Source organism: Musca domestica, unplaced genomic scaffold (genome assembly GCF_030504385.1).
Source record: "Musca domestica strain aabys unplaced genomic scaffold, Musca_domestica.polishedcontigs.V.1.1 2, whole genome shotgun sequence".
In the NCBI taxonomy this organism is placed as follows: domain Eukaryota; kingdom Metazoa; phylum Arthropoda; class Insecta; order Diptera; family Muscidae; genus Musca; species Musca domestica.
Genome location: NW_026712249.1, coordinates 22,805,603 through 22,828,613, shown reverse-complemented (window position 1 = coordinate 22,828,613; position 23,011 = coordinate 22,805,603). Strand labels below are relative to the sequence as shown.

Sequence of the window (23,011 nt, the reverse complement as noted above, 5' to 3'; positions counted from 1 at the left end):
GATCTCTTTGGCAAGTAAACACGATCATGTTGTTTGTTTACAAACTGCTGGACAACGAATGTTTTCTCATCGGAGACGAAGAAAACAAAATTCGACAGGTCACCACTTTCGACCAAGCGAAGCAACTATTTAGCTCTTTTGAGTCTATCTTCTTTCTGTTGCGGTGTAAGTTCTTGCACTTTTCGGAATTTCAATGGCTTTACCCCGACCTCATTTTTCAATATTTTTGCGAATGGAATATTGCGATATATTCAGCTCACGAGCCATTTTTCGACCACTGCGACGCGGGTTTCGAGCAAGTCGTTTCTTTACTTTTCGAACCATTTCTGCTGATGTTACTGTTTTCTTCCGTCCACTTCCTTTACGTCGGCCTAGACTACCAGAATCACGAAATCGGTAACGAGCAATAGTACGAGATACAAACGATTTATTCACATTTAAATGCTGGAGGGCTCTAACAATAGCCACTTGTGGTTTTCCAGCCAAATATAAAGAAATCTCACTATCACGCTTGAATTCCATGACGAATAACTTTTTTTCTGGAAAATTCTCACCAAAATGCATTTGTGCGCTTGTAAACAATATAATGATCTATCACTGGAATAATTTTAACACCTGTCGGACGAGTGGCTTAGAAATGACAGCAGTCTGAAATTTGTTGGAGTTTTTCCATCTCACCCAAGGACTCTCCAAAAATGTGATATTGGTGTCCGATTTTCTTTAAATTCGCATAGCCCATCATAAAATCTGTCATGAAGGTGTGTCGATCCCCCCATTGTTTTACCTTCACCACAAAGGGTTGAAATCTTAAATAACCATACCTCTAATAAAATACGAAATTATTTCCCAGTTATTTTAAAAATACGAACAATATTTCTACATCTTGTTTTAATATGGGGTATGAAGGCCCAGTCTTTATGATACCTTCCCCGAAAAGGGCCAACCCTGTCCACTAAAAGTCGATAAATAAGTAATTTTTATTCGGCTTTTAGGGCCCAAAAAAATAATTATTTTATGCTACCCAATTGGAAACCTCACTTTTTATTAGTATTTCTGCTGGGTGAGCAAATATCGCTCGCTTATAATTGAGCTTTCGAACTAAAAGCTGGAAACATGCCATAATAATCTTCAAGGTTTTTTTTTTTGAGCTTGAAAAAAAAATTGTTATCCAAAAACGTCTTATCAGTTTTTTATACCATCCACCATACATAGTATGGAGGGTATATTAAGTTCGTCATTCCGTTTGTAATTTATCGAAATAATCATTTTAGATCCAACAAAGTATATATATTCTTGATCAGCGTAAAATTCTAATTGTCTGTCTGTCGGAATTGTCTGATAATCCACACAAGGAGTTCCTTGTAGGTACTTTATCCCTTGGAAGAGAATTATCTATTTAGGTCCGCAATATCGTATAGCCCCCATATAACAGTACCCCCCGATATTCGGTGTTTTGATGATTTTACCCACATTTTTCAACGGAATTATCTGAAAATCCACACAAGGAGTTCCTTGTAGGTACTTTATCCCTTGGAAGAGAATTATCTATTTAGGTCCGCAATATCGTATAGCCCCCATATAACGGTACCCCCCGATATTCGGTGTTTTGATGATTTTACCCACATTTTTCAACGGAATTATCTGAAAATCCACACAAGGGGTACATTGTGGGTAATTTATACCTCAGAAGAGAATTATATATATAGGTCCACGATATCGTATAGCCCCCATATAACGGTACCCCCCGATATTCGGTATTCTGATGATGATTTTACCCACATTTTTCAACGGAGTTATCTGAAAATCCACACAAGGAGTACTTTGTGGGTACTTTATACCTCGGAAGAGAATTATCTATATAGGTCCACGATATCGTATGGCCCCCATATAACGGTACCCCCGATATTCGGTGTTTTTATGATTTTAGCCATATTTTCCTATGGTATTGTCTGAAAATCCACACAAGGAGTTCATTGTGAGCACTTTAACCCCTGAAAAGTAATTGTCTATATAGGTCCACAATATCCTATATCCCCCCATAAAGATCCTTCCGATATTGGATATTTTAAAGATTTTAACAGAATTTTTAATGGATTTTATTTTTTGAAAATTTTCTAATACGTTCAAAATGGTGAGTATTTAAAGTTCGGCCCGGCCGAACTTACTGCTTTTTTACTTGTTCTTTTTGAAGTTTTTGGCATTATATGAATCGTAGATCAAAGAACCACTCTCAAATGTGCGTTCCTTTGCATGAATCAACATTTATTCAAAACCGCTTCAAAAACCTTTTTTCAAATGCAAAACATATTTTATTTTATTATTACACAATTCAAACTAATTATACAATGACTTAGCTTGATGTATCAAATTTTCGAAAGAAACCGATCGTTTGCGTCTTGACTCCTCGCCATTTGAATCCGAGGATTCACTGCTGCTCGAAGAGCTACCGCTGCTGTCGGATGAAGTCTCATTTGATGAGGATTGTTCATTAACTTCCTTGGGCATTGGCGAATACATGAGGGTCTCCGAGGGTAATTCCTTTTTACAAAAAAAAAAGAAAGCATTCGAATTTCTCTCTCAATAAAATAATAATACAGAAAAAGCTTACCTGTAGCCTAGCTTCACTTTGGTAGACCATGCCCAACAATACCACCATGCAGACGGCAACAATAACAAACACGGATTTCACCATTTTTGCAAATGTTAGTTTTACAACAATTTACTGGAAATTGATTATTGGGTTTTTCGTTTCAAAGATTTTATAGGAAAATATTATGAAATTTCCAATGCGCATCGCATCGCTATCTGTAATGGCGGCTATTCATCATCATTTTTTATGAGAAGATAAGGAGAGAATAGCTGTCTGGATATTATGCAATTATTATAATTATTGTATAATTATTTATGAGTGTGTACAATGTCATTTAATTATATATTTGCATTTTATTATGAATTTCCAAAATAAATGAAATTAAATGTGAATGTTATTACATATGAGAGGAAATGGGCAAATGTATTGGTTATTTTGATTATTTTCGCCAAATTTTCCAATTGAAATTTTACGCAAGAAGCTATTTGTAAGTACTTTACCCTGAAATAGAATTGCCTATATAGGTCCATGATATCTTATAACACCATATAATTATATATTACATAACAACATAATTTTGACAATACAGGGTGAGATAAAAAAAAAACTGCATACATTTTTTTTTAATTTTTTTTTTTTTTTTGAATGAAAGCAAAAAATTTAGAAAATAGCATCAAAATTTAGAATATGTTTAGATTTGTTCGAATTGGTCACCTTTGGCACGAATTATGGCCTTCAAGCGGCCAATGCAACAGTCACACGCTGCCCGAATGTTGCTCTGAGGTATTTTAGCTCATTCCCGGCGAAGCGCTTGCTTCGGGTGGCCGATACATTGGTATTTTTTAGTGCCAACCTTGCTTTCCAAAATACTCCAGACACAATAGACCAACGGATTGGAAATGAAGCGAGGAACCTCATTTTGTAACCATCTTTGGGTGGCGCGTGCTGAGTGCATTGGTGCTGAGTTCTGTTAGAATGTTCAACGTATGCGGCCAAAATGTTTATGTGCTCAAGACTCTAATACACCCTCCAGAATATTTTCGCGATAATATTCGGCATTTATGGACAACGAATTTTTTCTCATCGGAGAAACCCAAATTCCGCAGTTCACTACTTTCGACCAAGCGAAGCAACTTTTTGGCTCTTTTGAGTCTATTTTCTTTCTGTAGCAGTGTAAGTTTTTGCTCTTTTTTGGATTTTCAATGGCTTTACCCCGAGCTCATTTTTATATCCTACATCACAAGGTGGTCAGGGTATTATGTCTTTGTGCATTTGTCTTTAACAGGCAAAAAGAAACGAGATAGACCCATAGTTCCTTTTGATGATCTGCATAGAATCACATTCTGAGTCGATTTATGCATGTCCTTCCGTCCGTCTGTCCATGTATTTTTGTAAACAAAGTACAGTTCGCATTTATTGCCCTATCCAGATGAAATTTTGCACAAATTCTTTGTTTGGCCCAAGGACGAACTCTATTGAAATTGGAGATAATCGGTCAAAATTTAGATATAGCTCCCATATATATCTTCGTCCGATTTGCTTTTTATTGTGCACCAAACGTGTAATATCAGTCCGAATTTTGCACGTACGATCAGATTGGACCTGAAAATAAGTATGCCAAATTTGATCGAAATCGGTTCAGATATAGCTATAGCTCCCATATATATTGTTCATCCGATTTGTTATTTTTGTCCTCCCCAGCCGTAATATGCACTCTCTAACAACAATATTTGGGGAAATATATCAAATACAGCTCAGAAATACATTTGCTATATTTTATCGAGATCGGTTCCGATTTGGATATAGCTCCCACATATAACTTCGTCCGATATTTGCCCAAATTGGATGAAATTTGGCACTTACGACCGAATTGAGTCTAGAAGCTGGTAGAAGCCGTAACAACGATATTCAGGGAAATATATCAAATACAGCTCAGAAATATCTTTGCCAAATTTTATCGAGATCGGTTCCGATTTGGATATAGTTCCCATATATATTTTATATCCGATTTTAAATTAATTGTGCACCAAATGGGCAATTCAAGTCCGAATTTAAAAGATACAAATGCTTCGACATATTTAGTCCTTTGAACTTTAAATTATAATAATAATCATAGCGTGTATGATTGAATTCTCCCATAAAAACTTTTAATTGTTATGCGCAGCTCTGCTAAATTAGCAATGTGGTGTAGGGTATCATAAAGTCGGCCCTGCCCGACTTTAAGACATTCTTTACTGGTTTATATCTGCCGAATGGAATATTGCGATATGTTCAGCTCACGAGTAATTTTTCGGCCAATGTGAAGCGGGTTTTGCTTCGATCAAGTCGCTTCTTTACTTTTCGAACCATTTCTGCTGATGTTGCTGTTTTCTTCCGTCCACTTCCTTGACGTCGGGCTACGCTACCAGCATCACGGTAACGAGTGATGGTACGAGACACAAAAGATTTATTCACATTTAAATGCTGGTGTGCTCTAACGATAGCCACTTGAGGTTTTCCAGCCAAATATAAAGAAATCACACTATCACGCTCGAATTCCAAAACGAATAATTTTTTTTCTGGAAAATTCTCACCAAAATGCTTTTGTGCGCATGTAAACAATATAATGAGCTGCCGCTGGAGTAATTTTAACAGCTGTCGGACAATTGGGTTAGAAATGACGGCAGTCTGAAATTGGTTGCAGTTTTTTAATTTCACACTGTATTAGCGGCATTATTCACCGGAATTGTTTCAAATTTCGTATTTAAAGTTCGTAATGGGTTTTACAGCCGATGACAAAAAATTACTTTTAAAGGACCACGTCTTCCTATAGCCCCCATATAAACGTCTTCCTTTGAGCAATATTTTTTGACGGAATTTTTTGGAAATTTTTCGAGTTCCTTCAAAATGGTAGAGGGTATTAAAAGTTCGGCCCGTCCAAAATCAACTTATTTTTTACTTGTTTTTGTTGAATTATGGTCTTCAATGGACTCGTATTATATACGATATATTAATTATTCATATATTTTTCGCAATTATCTCATTCGATTTCGTAAAAATTCTGGTCAAATATATAATCTGGCAAAAGTGTAAAAAATAATTTCGGCTGTCCCAAATTTAGATACCAAATTTTTAACATTCCCCAGAAAAATTTGGCTGAAATAATCAAAAATACCGAATATCGGGCAAAACCGTTATATGGAAGCTATAGGAGACCGTGGATAAATATAGACCATGTTCTCACACCAGTGGTAGAACGCTTTATGAACCACAAAGATACCTTTATATGGTGATTATGGCAAAAAAATGGACTCATATGGGAAATGTCTCCTTTGCACCAAAACCGTGTAAGTTGATCTAGGGGGGTACGTACGGCCGTTAGTCTGGCTGATTGCTGCACACTATAACTCTCGATGGGAGTAATCGATCTGCTCCAAACCTGCTAACTCATAATAGAATTAGCAAACTTAGATCGAGTTCGGAGATGGGAAATATCGGCCCTGGCCTTGTAGCATCTCCAGAGGTATTCACTTGCCTTATAGGACAAGAAAAAATCTTTAAATTTTGAGCAAAACTTTACAAATACTAATATTTGCATAAGATATAGGTTAGGTGCGAAAATGGATAATATACATAGCTCTACACCATCAAGTACCTCCATCCACAAAGGGTCAGAATTTTGAATAATTTTAATTCTAATAAAATGTGATATAAGAGTCCGATTGTTTGCAAATTACACATATCACAATATTTTTACTAACCCAAGATCTGGTGTGAATATGTAATATATTGGTCCACTCCTTCTGCCCCCCCTCCTACAAAGTGTCCAAATTTTGAATTATCATGAAGCTCATAAAACACGAAATTAACATTAGATTCCATTTCAGACATGGGAAATTTCAAAATTTTTATCAACACAAGATCTGTTATAAAGGTTGTAGAGATCGGACTATTTCTTCTGGAACCTCCGCCACAAAGGGTCAAAATTATCTATAACCAAAACGATTATAAAATACGAAATAAGCATTCTGTTCTCTTCAAGTTTCACACATCCCATTATCTCTACCAACACAAGATCTGGGATATATCGGACCACTCCTTCTGGAGCCTCCCCTACAAAGGGTCCAAATTTTGAATAAACACGACTTTCAAAAAAATCCCAAATTAAAATCCGATTCCACTCAGACTTTCCATATCTAAATATTTCAATTAACACAAGATCTGTTACAAAGATGATAGAGATCGGACCATTCCTTCTGATACCTCCTCCACAAAGAGTCAAAGTTTTGAAGAACCAAAACGATTATAAAATCCGAAATAAGCATCCGATTCTCTTCATATTTCAGATATTCCATTATTTCTACTAACACAATTTCTGATGTGAAGATGAAATATACCAGTCCACTCCTTCGGGTACCTCCCGCACAAAGAGTCAACATTTTGAATACCCTTGAAGGTCATAAAATGCAAAATTAACATCCGATTCCATTTCAGACTTGGTACATCTCAATGTTTCCATTAACACAATATCTGTTATAAAGGTTGTAGAGATCGGACCATTCCTTCTGGTAGCTGCCCCACAAAAGGTCAATGATTTGAAGAACCAAAACGATTATAAAATCCGAAATAAGCATCTGGTTCTCTTCATATTTCTCATATCACATTATTTATACTAAAACTAGATCTGCTGTGAAGATGGAATATACCAGTCCACTCCTTCTGGTACCTCCCCCACAAAGGGTGAACATTTTGAATACCCATGGAGGTCAAAAAATGCAAAATTAACATACGATTCCATTTCAGACTTGGCACATCTCAATGTTTCCTTCAACACAAGATTTGTTATAAAGATGGTAGAGATCGGACCATTTCTTCTGGTAGCTGTCCCACACAAAGTTCAAGATTTGGAAAGCAAAACGCTCTGTGTTAGATGAAGTATGAAAATGGAACTCTTCGGTCGACTATATATGGTACCACACACAGATTTTGACATTTTCCAAAAATTATCCTCTACCTCGTATAAAGTAAAGGAAATAGTCGATATAGTCCAAACCAGGCACCTCGCAATATTTATATCAAATTTACATAAGTCCGATATGAAATGGACAATAATGGCCCATTTTTTGGAACCTACTCCATAGAGAGTCAACAACTTGAATTATCATAACATAATCCAAAATATATTTAAATAATCCAGCATTGGCTGAGGGCATACATCTGACCAACTGATAATTTTTATCTTGTTGTTTTAAAGATAACACAAAATTTATTTAAAGATACATTTCAGTTTTTTTGTTTCACATTAATTCTATTTGATATTCCAATTAGCGTTAAAAATCACATTTCGTATTCACGTTTAAAAAAACTCAAGTACTCAAGTATCTTAAATGTCCCTGATTATACCTCAGGAAATTCGATACTTTTGCCAAAAATACAACAATCATTATGTCTGGCCATCATTTGTTATTTGTACTCCTTTTCGTCTCTCCATCCTCCTCTACATTGTCCTTCCTTTTTTCCCTTATAATTGATTTTCATAGGTACTACGCCAAATTTCATTTTGCTCCTCAATGGCTTGGCCACGTGCCGCCATCTCTTCAGCAGTCAAATGATATTCCTCCTCATCGGCAGTAAAGAGTTGGCGTATGGCATCGGCAAAATGTTTGGCGGTGTCCACCATTGACTGCCACATGTTGGCAAAGGTCTGGGCGATTTGTTCGGCTTTTTCGGATATATGGTCACCGGGAGATTTGGGTCCATCTTCCACTTGCCCGGCAAATGAAGGTATGATTTCGTAGTTTTCGTCATCGTCGGCATAAGTATCACGTCTCAGGCGATGATGACGTAAAATTCTCCTGGGGCCCTTCATCAACAGAGATGATGAGGCGAAATCCGGTTTTATTGCCTTTTTGGAGTTGTTTGTTTTTTTTTTTTGTGTGTTTTGTTTTGTTTGTGGAATGGGATGGGATGTGTAATCCCTCCCCGAAGAAGAGAAAAATGAAGGAAAGGGATAACATTGAAGAAAATTAATGATTTGTATGACACGAAAAAAAGAGAGGCAAAACAATTTCCAAAAATAAATCCTCTTACATACCTTGGGCTTAGTTAGGGCCTCCACCTCCCTTGTCATTAACGCCAGGCAACTTAAAGTCATTATTGTGGAAAACATCAAAAGCATCCATGTTCCATTCAGGGCAATGCTAATTTTTGACATCCTTCTCAAGGGGCTTCCGAACATGATTGCTGACAAATAATAATTGATATTAAAAGTTTTTGTTGTTGTTTATGTTTCTCTTTTTTATGGAGGCTTTTAAATTTATTGAGTTTTTAACCGTTTCCCAATTTCTAAGCCATTTAATTGCCAAGAGCCATTGTTTGCCCATTTATGGCCTTATTTTCTTTGTTTATTTGATATCCTTTTGTTTTTGTTGCTTTCCCCATTAAAAAGCAGAAAATTAACAAAACCAACAACAACAAAAAACAGATTTTCTTTTAAACGCTTATTTATTATTTCCTACCGTTGAAAACTGTTGCTGGAAAATTTTCCAATTGCTAACAAAGCCATTTTCTAACGGGGCTATTATACTTTTGTTGCCTTCAAAAAGGTAGACAATTACTCTTTTTTTGTTGAGTACCCAACCAGGGAGAGAGGGAGAGGGCCCATCTAACATGTTCTATTATCTGTTTGCATTTCATCATCAGCAATAGCATCATCAACAACAACAGCAGCCTGATTATTTGCCTTTGCCGTGTTTGATGTAACGGAAGTGGCCGGAAATGTCGTTTCTTGTTGTTGTTGTTTTTATTGCTGCTGCTGATGTTATTTTTGTTATTTACTCTCTAGGTTGTTATCTTTTAGTGAGACAAACATGCAAAGTTTTGTAGCAAAGTTGGCATATTGTTCAAATAATGTCGTTCGTGTCGGTTGTTAGTTGATGCCAGATATTCGTCGTGATAAGCTCCATCAGCATCAGATGTGGCAGAGCTTTCATTAATATTCATTAAATTAACCTAAATTCGAAATGGCTGTGTTTTGAGCTACTGCGACAATTTTAGGCAGTCAATTTTAGCTAGAAGGTATTCGAATAATTCTAGTAATGATTTTATAAGGTACTAAATAATTCGAAAAGGATGAAAAATATGCAGACTGTCATAAAAAGCCAATGCTTTGTTCTTAAGGGGCCACAACCACATTTTTCCGAATTAATAAATTTTGGTGGACTAAAGTAGCCAAAAGCTAATATAAGAAGTTAAAAATTGTCAGACGATTCTGCCGACAGATGTATACCCTCAGCTAACGTTTGCTTATTTAAATATATATTGACTTCTGTTATGATTATTCAAATTTTAGAGTAGGTTTCGAAGGAATGAACCTATATTGAATCGGACCGGAATAAATATATATAAATATATCATAAATATTGCGACGTGCCAACCTTGGACTACTTTGGTTACTTCCGTCACTTTATACGAGATATGTGATCATTTTTAGAAAATGTTAAAAAGTTCGACCTATTGTAGGGGAGGTACCAAAAGGAGGAGGACAGATATATTCCATCTTAACACCACATCGTGGGTTTATAAAAATATTCAGATGTCTGAAATTTTATAAGAGTTATAATTATTCAAAATGTTGACGCTTTGTGGGTGAGGCACTTCATGGAGTGGACCGATATTATCCATTTTTTCACCTGACCTAGAACTGACACAAATATTGGGACTTGCAAAGTTTGAGCAAAATCGGATTATTGCTTCTCTTTCTGTGCAGAAAATATATATTTTTGAAAATTTCAATCCTTTGTGAGGGAGGTACCAGAAGGAGTGGACCGATGTATGCCATCTACACAAGACCTGGGGTTAATAAAAATATTCGGATCTGTGAAATTTGAAGACAATCGGACCCTTACATCACATTTTATAAGAGTTGTAATTATTTAAAATTTTCACCCTTTGCGGGGAAGGTACTTAATGGTGTGGACCGATATTGTCCATTTTCGCACCTGACCTAGCATTGATGCAAATATTAGGATTTGCAAAGTTGGATTATCGTTTCTCTCTCTGTACACAAAAAAAAATATTTTTTTTTTTTTTGAAAATTTCGACCTTTTGTGGGGGAGGTACCAGAAGGAGTGGACCGATATTGCCCATCTCCGAACTCGATCTAAGATGGACAAAAATATTAAGATGTGCAAAAGTTTGGACTAGATCGGATACTCTCTTCGAGAGCTATCATGCGTACCAGACAGTCAGACAGACAGACGGACGGACATCGCTAGATCGACTTCAAATGTCCTGAGAGATGAGATTCATGATTTAATATGAGATTCATGGAATGACGAACTTAATATTCCGTCCATACTATGTTTGGGAAGGGTATAAAAACAGAAGAAATGAAATTGAATTCTCATCCACATTTTTGGACATATTAGGATTAAATTCGTTTATTTTTGGGCAAATTAAAATTGGAGGATTATTTTGATCAAAAAAATTAATTCTCGTGTTAAGAAAGGAATCTTTTTGGTCCCATTTTGAAATTATGGTTAAAAAATCTTTTTAAACGGGATCGTAGCAAGTGAAAAAGTTCTACAAAATGTATTGTCATCAAATTCTACTCTAGGCTACTTTATGTTAATTCATGAAAAAATCACCAAAATAGCATCATTTTAGAAGAATAATGCCAAAGGCATAAATATTCTTCATCGAATTTCACTAAGGGTCACCAAAGAAACAAAATGCCTATTTTCATTATATGTCCGGAAAATGTTTGCATCAATGTTGCCAACAAAGCGGAAAACTATTTTCTATTTTTTTTTTTTTTTTTGATCAACTTTTTTCAGACTTTTTTTGAGTTTACGCCTGAAAGTAATATAAAATTTTATTTTATGCAGGAGGTATCAAAAGAAGAAATATTCTACACAAAATTTCAGGATAATTCTCAGACTAAATAACATATCTACGTATTATAGTTTTTTAAAAAAATGACATTCAAATTTGACATATTACAAGCGGTAGGTATGAGTTTACGGTTTTTACTGCTAATATAACACTTTTCCATTCTAAGTCAAAATCTCCCTTAAAACTTCACTTTTTTGGAAAAATGTCAAAAGGATAAATATTCTAGATTAACTTTCATTAAGAGTCTCCGAACAGAAGAAATTTGTATACTTAATATACCATTAAAAATGTCATCAGTTTTGGTAAAAATAACCCTTTTTACTTTCGACAAACTTAAGTTGCAAGTAGAAGTAATGTGTTTACGTTTTTTACTGTTCATTTCACGCGTTTCAATTTTAAGTCAAAATCTCTCTTAAAACCTCATTTTTTGGGGAAAGTATAAAGGGAAGAAATATTTTAAATCTAATTTCATTGTGGGTCTCCGAACAAAAGAAAGTTGTATACTTAAAACGAACCTTGGAAAAATGTTATTTATTTTGCTTAAAAACACCCTTTTATTTTGGGCAAATTTAACACCTTTTCCAAATTCGCTGCAAATTTTCTTATAATTTCACTATCTAACAGCTAGTCTGGGTTGTGTATTTGGCCTATTGACCGAAGAACCTCAAAAAAATCTTACTACATATCATAAAAGAAATAAATTATATTTCCATTTTTATCAAGAAAATAGTTGTATCAGAGCTTTCCTAATATTTCCTAATTTTTTAATCAGTTTTTCCTTCGCTTTTAACTATTTATTGCCTGAAAGCAATATAAAATGCCGTTTTTGGCAGAAAGTTTCAAAAGAGGAAATATTCTACATAAAATTTTACTCAAATTCTCAGATTAAATAATATACCTAGGTATTATAGTTTTGAAGAAAATGACATTCGAATTTGACATATTACATGTGAAAAGTATGTGCTTACGTTTTTTAATGCTAATTTAACACTTTTCCATTCTAAGCTAAAATCTCCCTTAAAACTCCATTTTTTTGGGGAAAGTGTCAAAGAAAGAAGTAATCTTCGTCAAATTTCAATATAAGTCACCGAAAAAACGAAATCTCTGTATCCATTATATATCAAGAAAATCTAAGCATCAATGTTTGCCAAAAAATACGCGAAAATATTTCCAATTTTTTGTATCGATTTTTTCTCGGCCGTTTTTCGAGTTGAAGCCTGAAAATGAAATAAAATTTATTTTTTGGCAGAAAGTGTCAAAGAAAAAAATATTCTACAAAAAAATTCACTACAAATCTCAGACTAAAAGATATATCTAGGTATTATAGTTTTGAAGAAAATGAAATTCGAATTTGAATCATGAAAGTATTAATATATGTGTTTACAATTTTTATTTCAAATTTAACACTTTTCCATTCTAAGTCAAAATCTCCCTAAAAACTCTATATTTTTGGGAAAGTGTCAAAGAAAGAATTATTCTTCATCAAATTTCCCCATAAGTCAACAATGAATCGAAATCTCTGCATCCATTATATATCAAGAAAATGTTAGCATCAATGTTTGCCAAAAAAAAAAACTCGAAAATAATTAGAAAACTTTTTATCAATTTATTCTCGGCCGTTTTACGAACTGAAAGCGTCAAAAAATTTCGTTTTTAACACAAAGTGCCAAAGGATGAAATATTCAGCACAAAATTTCACCATAAATCTTAGAATAATCGAATAATTCTAGGTTTAATAGTTTTGAAGAAAATTACATTCTAATTATTTGATTTTTTGGACTTTAATAAATTAATTCCAATATAAAATTTTTAAATTTATAAATAGGAAGTCCAAAGTCATTGATTTATTTTTTTACAAATAAATTCCAATTCTCGTTAAATCAGTGCTACATACCAACCTAAAATATCCCTAAAAAATAAAACGAACTCCCGACTATTGTTGACAAAATCTTCATATGTATTAGCCATTCGCAAAATGTACAAAATATTACAGAGAAAATACTCTAAATTTCCCCCGTTTCACCACCGCCATCGCCTCCACTGCCACCAGCTCCCGACGTGTTACCAGCAAATGCCTGCTTAACCTTCTGAGCTATTTGATTCATAGAATTGGCAAAACTCTCCCAAGCACTGCGCACCGTCTCGGCAAATTGTTGGGCATGCTGTGATATATCTTTGCCACTCTTATTCATATTATCGCCTAAATCCTCAATTTCGGTTTGACGTTTACGTCGGGAAGCAGTTGACACAACCCCGGCATCATCTTCGCCTCCAACAATGCCCTTCTTCGTTTTACGTGTGGTTTTCTTTCCCGTTGTACGGGATTTTTTACGTTGTTGGGCCGCCTTGCGTCTGCGGGCAGCCATTTGACGGCGTCGTCTTTCAATGTCGAAAACGTCATCGTCAATGCCATCACCACCGCCTCCGCCACCAGTACCACCGCCGGTGCCACCACCTCCATTTCCAGCTCCCCCACCTACTGTACCGCCACCAGTTCCACCACCTGTTCCCGTACCTCCCCAACTAAAGCAGGGTGCCCGCTTAGAACGATGATGATGAGGTAACGGCATAAGAGCCTCCAATTCATACAGCGACTCCAAAGCCAGTTCATTACTTAAGCTTAGGGAACGTTTACGTCTTCTGCGATCTTCTTCCGAAGAATCGGAAACCCTTTGTTGCCTAATGGCTTCACCAAAACCAGCCTCCTGTTTGGAGTGTACCTTGGCAAATGGTATCTCAAAGCCATTGTCATTTTTCAGAGCTCCACCATTCGACATCATTTCCGCAGCCTGACCCGCCATTTGGACGGCTCCCATTGCCACACTTTCAAAGAAGTCCTAAAGCAAGGGAGATAGGAAATCAAAAATATTACAAAACAGTACACTGGGCGACAAAATTCGCTTTTTAAGTAATTTCAGACAAAATTCAGCAGATTATGAAAGTACAACTAAAAATAGAAGATACGTGTACCGGCGTTACTCCTAAAAATAACCTAAATAGAGGGGGCATCTTCAACACATTTCGAAGTTTTCGGATTATATGGAGTCTTCAACAATATTGCAGATACAATTTCAAGGATTAATTAGGACATAAATCCTCCATTAACCCACACGCGGATCACCAAATCTGTCTCTTTGATCCATTTTTTTTTATTAAATTTTAAAAACTCCCTTAAAATACGAACGTATTAGGTCAAAATATTCTACAAAATTATTTGTCATGAAATTCCCAAAAAACGCTCAAAGTCGCTATCATACCTACACGCCAGGAGAGCATATACAGGGTGAGATAAAAAAAATGCAGCAAAGTCAAACCCCATAATTTTTAATTTTTTTTTTAATTTTGTTGAATGAAAGCAAAAAATGTCGGAAATAACATAAAATTTTAGAAAAAGTTTAGATTTGTTCGAATTGCTCACCTTTGGCACGAATTATGGCCTTCAAACGGTATTTTGGCCCATTCCCGGCGAAGCGCTTCCTTGAGGTGATCGACACTTTGGTACTTTTTAGTGCCAACCTTGCATTCCAAAATACTCCAGACACAATAGTCCAACGGACTGGTATCCGGAGATTTTGGTGGCCATTGTGCGCTGAAAATGAAGCGAGAAACCGGTTTTTTTTTTGGAATGTCCAAGGTCTACGGCCAAAGTGCTTGCGTGCCCAAAGCTTTAATACACCCCCCAGAACATTTTCGCGATAATATTCGGCATTTATTTTGATGTCACGGTCGATTAATACGAGCGAAGAGCGACCATCGGCTGTTATGATGGCTCGCACCATCACGATGGCCGGCGCTTGAGTTCTGGTGGCCACCCGAAGGTGAACATTTTCAGCTGACTTCTTTGGCAAGTAAGCACGATCATTTGTTTGTTTGCAAACTGCTGGACAACGAATGTTTTCTCAATGGAGCGGAGAAAACCAAATTCGGCAGTTCACCATTTTCTGCCAAGCGAAGTAACTCTTCAGTTCGTTTGAGTCTATTTTCTTTCTGTTGCGGTGTAAGTTCTTGCACTTTTTGGAATTTCAATGGCCTTACCCCGAGCTCATTTGTCAATATTTGCCAAATGAAATATTGCGATATGTTCAGCTCACGAGCCATTTTTTGGCCATTGCAATGCGGGTTTCGACCAAGTCGCTTTTCGAAACATTTCAATCTGAAGTTACTTTCTGTTTTTTCATCTCACCCCGTATATTTAGCGTCAACGGGTTCTGAGAAAATTACCTTCGAACCTTACATAATACAATTGATAATTACGTGTTTATAGTTTTTACTGATAATTTCCATTCTAAGTCAATATCTCCCTTAAAACCTATTTTCTTGGGGAAATTGTCAAAGGAAGAAATATTCTGGATCAAATTTCATAGGGAGTCTTTGAGCAAAAGAAATTGGTATACCTAATATTTACCATGGAAAAATATCAAAAAATTTTGTTCGTCAAGAAAAAATTTTAATTTCGACAAATTTAACACTTTTTCCGAATTCGTCGCAAATTCTCTTATAATTTCAATATCCAATTGCCACTCTGGGCTGAGGTACATTCCAAAAGGATTCAATAGTACTTGGTTTTTAGATCAAAACTCCAAAAATGAGTCTCCTAGTGGGAAGAGAAGTGAAAATTATGTGTTTACATTCTGTACTGCTAATTTAACACGATTCCGTTCTAAGTCAAAATCTCCCTAAAAACCTAATTTCTAGGGGAAAGTATCAAAGGTAGAAATATTCTAGAGCTAATTTCATTGTGAGTCTCTGAACAAAAAAAAAATGGTATTCCTTATATTTGCTAAAAAAAATCGCAAAAATGTTGGTTGTTATAAAAACCTTATTTTCGACTAATTTAGCACTTTCACCGAATTCGCCGCAAACTTTTTTAAAATTTCCCGGCCTCGGACTTTTAAAATTCCAAAAATCGGTAGATATACTCTAATTCAAATCCATCTCAGTAGGAATAACCCCTTTTCTACATCCTTTATTCCCCTTTTTTGTGGTTCCACTTTGCCACCTTTTTTTTTCCAGGAACATCACAACAGATTAATCAATCATACACCAACACATGTTCACAAACTAAAAAATTCTATTTATTCTTACCTGTGGTCTGCCATCGGCCGCCCGCAGACACACCACTGTCATATATATCATTGCAATTTTTAATGCATTTCTATGAATTTTAATTAATAAACCAAATTTGCAATTATACATAATTGCAGTTAGTTTAGGTAAACCGCCAAGCCGCCAAAAATAAATCAGTAATTCTCGAAATTCCACTTAATTTTCAATATCAATGTCAATTGTTATAATTGACTGTGTGTGACTGTTTTCGGACGAATGAAACATTTTGCAGTCGCATCGAACATTATATAAAACTATTTAACAATTAAAAATTAGTTCGGCGTTTTCATTACAGGGTATTTATTATTAAAATAATTACGTTTTTTTCGCTCTCTTCAAAAAAAAACAAAAATAAAAAATAAAAAAAATACAGAAGAAAATACATTGCATGTTTCTGCAGGCATGCAATACTCGGTTTTTGTTTTTCGATAAAAATCTCAAAAAATGCATAGGCTAGCCGCAAAAATTATAATTATTTATGTAGATGAAATTTTGCAATGCTCTTTTTATATGGGTTTTTAAATGGAAATTGTCCATTTTAATTAAATAAAACAAAATGGATAATAATTAGTTGTTTTAAACAGGGCTATAATCCAAAAAAACAGTCTTTATGATACCCTACACCATTTCCATATTGAATTTAAATTCGAAATCAGCAAAAAACGTAAAAATATATTTTTCACTTTTAATATATAAATTTCTTAAAAACGGTTAATTTTAGGTATATAATTTATTCTGAGACTTATAGTGAAATTTTGTGTAGAATATTTCTCCCTTTGATAATTTCTGTCTGAAATGTACTCTTATACCACTTTTACGCATCAACTCGAGAAACGCCGGGGAAAAAATGACTTGCAAATATGATAATACGATAATATGACTTTTATGTATATAATGAATTTTTTTTTTGTTCAGAGACTTACATTGAAATTCGATTTAGAATATTTCTTCCTTTGACACTTTACCCAAAGAATGAAGTATTACGGGAGGTTTTGACTTAGAATGGCGAAGCGTTAAATTAACAGCAAAGAAACGTAAACACATAATATTCTGTTTTAATATATACATTTCAAATGTAAATATCTGAAAAAACTGTTATACCTACATATGTGCGTAGAACATATCTTCTTTTAATAATTTGTGTGTAAAAGGAAATCCTACGTTACATTTATGCATAAACTCAAAAGAATGCAGGAGAAAAATTGATTAAAAAATTAGGAAATATTTTAGCGTTTTTTGGCAAACTTTTTTCAGGTATATAATGAAAATACAGATTTCTTTTGTTCAGAGACTTATATTGAAATTCGATTTAGAATATGTCTTCCTTTGACACTTTGCCCAAAGAAGTTTTTACGCGAGTTTTGACTTAAAATGAAAATGTGTTATAAAAACAGTAAAAACGTTAACATTTCATTTTCACTTGTAATAACTGAATTTCAAATGAAAATTTCTTAAAAACTGTTAAACCTAGATATATAGTTTATCCTAAAATTTATTGTGAAATGTTGTGTGGAATTATTCTACCCTTAACAACTTCTGTCTAAAATGAAATCCTACGTTACTTTTATGCAATGACTCGCAAAAAGCCAGAAAAATATTCAAAATTTAAAAAAATATGTTGGCAATTTTTTGGCAACATTGATGCAAAGTTTTTCTAGGTATATAATTGAAATAGAGATTTCTTTTGCTTGGAGACTTACTTTGAAATTTGAAGTAGAATATTTCTTCCTTTGACACTTTCCTTAAACAATGAAATATTAAGGGAGATTTTGACTCAGAATGAAAACTTGTTAAGTTAGCAGTAAAGAGAGTAAACGCATAATTTTAGTAGTAAAATATAAATTTCTAATGTAGTTTTCTTAAAAACTATTAAACATAGGTGTATCATTTATTCTGAGATTTATAGTAAAATTTTGCGAGAAATATTTCTTCTTTTGACAATTTCTGTCTAAAACTAAACCCTATGTTACATTTATGCGTTTTTTGGTACTATTGATGACCTTTTTTCTAGGTATACCGGGTGAGATAAAAAAAAACCACAACAAAGTCAAACGCCATAATTTTTAAATTTTTTTAAATTTTATTGAATGAAAGCAAAAATGTCGGAAATAGCATCAAATTTTAGAATTAGTTTAGATTTGTTCGAATTGGTAACCTTTGGCAAGGATTATGGCCTTCAAACGGCCAATGAAATCGTCACACGTTGCCCGAATGTTGTTCTGCGGTATTTTGGCCTATTCTCGGCGAAGCGCTTACTTGAGGTGATCGACACTTTGGTATTTTTTAGTGCCAACCTTGCTCTCCAAAATACTCCAGACACAATAGTCCAAGAGATTGGTATCCGGAGATTTTGGTGGCCATTGTGCGCTGGAAATGAAGCGAGGAACCTCATTTTGTAACCATTCTTTGGTGGCACGTACTGAATGCGATGGTGCTGAGTCCTGTTAGAATGACCAAGGCCTGCGGACAAAATGTTTGTGTGCCCAAGGCTTTAATACACCCTCCAGAATATTTTCGCGATAATATTCGGCATTAATTCTGATGCCACGGACGGCTAATGCGAGGGGAGAGCGACCATCGGCTGTTATGGCAGCCCACAACAGAACCATGACCGGCGCTTGAGTTCTGGTGGCCAACCAAAGGTGCACATTTTCAGCTGACCTCTTTGGCAAGTAAACACGATCATTTTGTTTGTTTACAAACTGCTGGACAACGAATGTTTTCTCATCTCCCATCGGAGAATACCAAATTCGGCAGTTCACCACTTTCGGCCAAGCGAAGCAACTCTTTAGCTCTATTGAGTCAATTTTATTCCCATTGCGGTGTAAGTTCTTGGAATTTCAATGGCTTTACCCCCAGCTCATATTTCAATATTTGCCGAATGGGATATTGCGATATGTTCAGCTCACGAGCCATTTTTCGGCTCCTACGACACGGGTTTCGATCAAGTCGTCGCTTCTTTACTTTTCGAACCATTTCAGCTAATTTTGCCGTTTTTCTTCCGTCGTGTTACGCTACCAGTATCACGGTAACAAGCGATGGTACGAGACACAAAATGCTGGAGTGCTCTAACGATAGCCACTTGTGGTTTTCCAGACAAAAATATGGAGAAATCTCACTATCACGCTTGAATTCCATCACGAATAACTTTTTTTCTGGAAAATTCTCACCAAAATGCTTTTGTACGCTTGTAAATAATATGAGGAGCTGTCACTGGAACAGCTGTCGGCGGAGTGGCATAGAAATTACAGCAGTCTGAAGTTGGTTGCAGTTTTTTCATCTCACCCTGTAATTGGCTTCTATTTTACTCAATAGATTTAGGTTTAAAATTAAAGGCTGGATTTTTGGATTTTTATACTGTCTTCGTATATCCCCCACATAACTGGGCCTCCCGATATTGGGTATTTTCAAGATTTTGGCGGCATTGTTCTTTCGAATTGTTTCAAATTTCGTATTCGAAGTTTGCAATGTGTACTATAGCCTGTGCCTAAAAAATTCGAATGCAAGTCCATGTCTTTGTAGAGCCCCCGTATAAAGGTATAATGACATTTTTCGTCATGTTTTCAAGTTCCTTCCAAATGGGAGAGGGTATTAAAAGCTTGGCCCGGCTGAATTTTGCTACTTTTTACTTGTTTTGTTATACCCTCAGCCATATGGCTAGAGATCATTTGATACGGCCAAAACTTGCCTCATCACAATAATAATTTTAGACCCTAGGTATATTTGGGGCAAATCTGTTTCAGGAAATTTGGAGTGAACCTAAAGGTAGGTGTCCATCCGTCCATCTGTCAGGATGAAGTTGTTTGCAGTTTTGACCATATATAAAGGGGCCCCTATAGTTTCAGATATATTTCGCAACAACAAAATAACAAATCGGATGAACAATATATATGGGAGCTATAGCTATATCTGAACCGATTTCGATCCAATTTGGCATACTTATTTTCAGGTCCAATCTGATCGTACGTGCAAAATTCCATACTATTCGGACGAATATATATATGGGAGTTATATCAAAATTTTGACCGATTATCTCCAATATCAATAGGGTTCGTCCTTGGACCAAACAAATGATTTGTGCAAAATTTCATCTGGATAGGGCAATAAATGCGAACTGTACTTTGTTGACAAAAATACATGGACAGACGGACGGACATTATCAATTGACTGAGATTGTGATTCTATGCAGATCATCAAAAGGAACTATGGGTCTATCTCGTTTCCTTTTGCCAGTTACAAACAAATGCACAAAGACATATAACCCTGACCACCTTGTGGTGTAGGGTATAATGAAGTTGTGTAATATTGACTCCCCGAAACGGTTTCGAAATGCTTTGTTTGATAATTCGCTCCTAACCTATATTACCTAAATATCTAAATATAGTTTCGGTTCACTCTCTCTCTCTTCCGTTTTACTTTTTTCACATTTATTTATTTATTTATTTTATTTTTTTTTTTTTATTTTTTTTATTTATTTATTTTTTTTTTTTTTGTAAAAATATTGAAAGTTTCGTTGTTACCACTGAAGTAGTGCCGTTTTGAAATTAAGGAAACCCAGGCTTAAATAATCCACTTAAAATATTTTCCATGCTAAAGGTTATTTTATCTCAAAATACTTGCTGGGATATTGCCAATAATTTCATAGCAGGCCTCAAAAAAATTTCCGGATTTCAAAAATTAAAAAATTGCAATTTATTTATTTGTGTAATTTTAACAAAATTGTTGGTGTTTCGTTCTTATTTTTAAATTATTTGTCAAAAAATTGTTTTTTTTTTTTTTTTTGTAAAAATCGCAATGTATCAAACCAAGGCAATGCATGGGCCATCAAAGATGATAGCAAATGCTTTACCAGGAAAATGTTGTTTCGCAACGGTACGAGGAAAACACAATAGACCACAAAAAAATAAAAATACCCATTAAAGACAAAATTTCTAATCGCCACTTTTCCCCTCTTCCTTCTCTTTGCAGTACACCTCCTTGGCTGCTAACCAACAGCAATATCAACAACCTCAATTTGGAGCCGGCGCTGCCTATGCCCAACAATTGCAACAGCAACAACAGGCGACCCAATATGCCAACTACGCCGCTGCTGGTGCCGTTCCTGCTCAGGCTGCTGCCTATCAACCCAATCAATATGCTCAGACTTTGCAACAATTGCAACAACGTCAACAATACGCTGCCCAGCAACCTCAATATCAACAACAATTGGCCGCTCAACAAGCCCAACAACCCCAAGCCCAACAGCCACAGGCTCAATATTCCCCCGATCAATACAATGCTTATTATGCTTATCAGCAACAACAACAAGCTCTTGCCCAGCAACAATTGGCCCAACAACAACAACAGCAGCAACAACAACAATTGTACTATGCCCAACAACAACGTGAACTGTTGAAACAACTCTACAGCAATCAACCCGCTGCCCAACAACAACAAGCCGTTGCTCAACAACAACAACCTCAAGCCAATCAATACTACACCGCTGAACAGTATGCCGATTATTTGAGCAAGCAACAAGCTGTCCAACAACAAGCTGCCCAACAACAACAATACCAGCCCACTAACTATGCCACAGCTGCCACCGTTGCTACTCCCACCACCCCAGCCACCCATACCCAGGCCTATACCACTTCTGCTGCCCCCGTCGAAGCCTCACCCGTTCCACCTCGCAACGGTTTGGAAAGTGGCCAATACTCACCCTCCGATAAGGTCTCGTCCGTCAAATTCCAAAGCGGCAATTTGGCCTACAATTTCTAGGGAGCGACAGTAACCCAATAACTAGAAAAGGCATTGTAACCACCAATGGAGAGAGACAGAGAGAGAGCGAGAGAGAGTTCTTTTTACTAATTACCCATCTTGTAAGGAGAGGTAATTAGTGTCAACTGCTCTTAGGGCATACACCTCGTTCAGTTCGTGGCATAGTTTTGACCTGGTGGTTACAATGTGTGGTCGTTCTCCCTTCCTTTTTCGTAACTCAGTTGAATGCCAATGTCTAGTGTTTTGTAGATGTCCTACTTTTTATTTCAAAATTTTTATGCCATTTTCCTATTTATCATTTTCATCCCCTCAATCATTTGCAGCCCCTTTATTGGCCCAAAAAATATCTCATTTAGTTAAGTTAAAATTATTTTTATGAAGAACAATAAAATTGAAAAAAAAAAAAACAATATTTAATTTTGTTTTTATTATTGGATTTCTGGTACTGCAGGCCATATAGGTCCACGTTTATGTATAGCCCCATATAAGTGTACTGCCAAATTGAAGGTATTTTGGTTGTTGTAGTCATAATTTTAATCCAAATCTGCTGTAAATTGGCAGTTTGTGTTAGCAGTATGTAATAATATTTGGAGAGAGTTGTCTATATATGTTTTGGTATTTGGTGTAGGCCCCACATAACGTTATCTACTCATATTAGGTGTTTTAACGATTACCAAACCTTCG

The 23,011-nt window shown here is 35.5% G+C and overlaps 3 protein-coding genes across 4 annotated transcripts in view; 1 reads left to right on the top strand and 2 right to left on the bottom strand.

The window, feature by feature from the left end:
- LOC101890708 (putative uncharacterized protein DDB_G0271606) overlaps positions 1-22,336 on the top strand; it is a 34,448-nt gene extending 12,112 nt beyond the window's left edge. The window contains exons 1-2 of one of the 2 annotated variants that reach the window (XM_005183315.4): positions 21,276-21,442; positions 21,539-22,336. In XM_005183315.4, the coding sequence (XP_005183372.2) occupies positions 21,365-21,442; positions 21,539-22,327 (867 nt within the window). In that variant the 5' untranslated portion in view covers positions 21,276-21,364 and the 3' untranslated portion in view covers positions 22,328-22,336. Of the gene's footprint in view, positions 1-21,275; positions 21,443-21,538 lie in introns of those variants that run through there. The other variant, XM_059121985.1, reaches the window with a different exon arrangement.
- On the bottom strand, positions 7,896-9,132 carry LOC105261794 (uncharacterized). The gene is made up of 3 exons (XM_011294150.3): positions 9,088-9,132; positions 8,664-8,812; positions 7,896-8,474 (listed from the first exon to the last, which is right to left on the bottom strand). Exons 2-3 carry the CDS (start codon positions 8,805-8,807, stop codon positions 8,091-8,093), a joined length of 528 nt encoding a protein of 175 aa, XP_011292452.1. The 5' UTR covers positions 8,808-8,812; positions 9,088-9,132; the 3' UTR covers positions 7,896-8,090.
- On the bottom strand, positions 13,399-16,805 carry LOC101891527 (protein no-on-transient A). The gene is made up of 2 exons (XM_005183319.4): positions 16,550-16,805; positions 13,399-14,301 (listed from the first exon to the last, which is right to left on the bottom strand). The coding sequence occupies exons 1-2, from the start codon at positions 16,658-16,660 to the stop codon at positions 13,468-13,470; spliced, it is 945 nt and encodes a 314-aa protein (XP_005183376.2). The 5' UTR covers positions 16,661-16,805; the 3' UTR covers positions 13,399-13,467.
- Positions 22,337-23,011: the final 675 nt, after the last annotated feature.

What these genes read in the sequence shown, in the direction of transcription:
- LOC101891527 (XM_005183319.4), bottom strand. Translation starts at nt 16,660, where the DNA reads ATGTATAATTGCAAATTTGGTTTATTAATTAAAATTCATAGAAATGCA. An exon ending in CGGCCGATGGCAGACCACAG is followed by an intron (nt 14,302 to 16,549) that starts GTAAGAATAAAT and finishes CCCTTGCTTTAG; the next exon opens with GACTTCTTTGAAAGTGTGGC.
- LOC105261794 (XM_011294150.3), bottom strand. Translation starts at nt 8,807, where the DNA reads ATGTTCGGAAGCCCCTTGAGAAGGATGTCAAAAATTAGCATTGCCCTG. An exon ending in AGGCCCTAACTAAGCCCAAG is followed by an intron (nt 8,475 to 8,663) that starts GTATGTAAGAGG and finishes AACTCCAAAAAG; the next exon opens with GCAATAAAACCGGATTTCGC.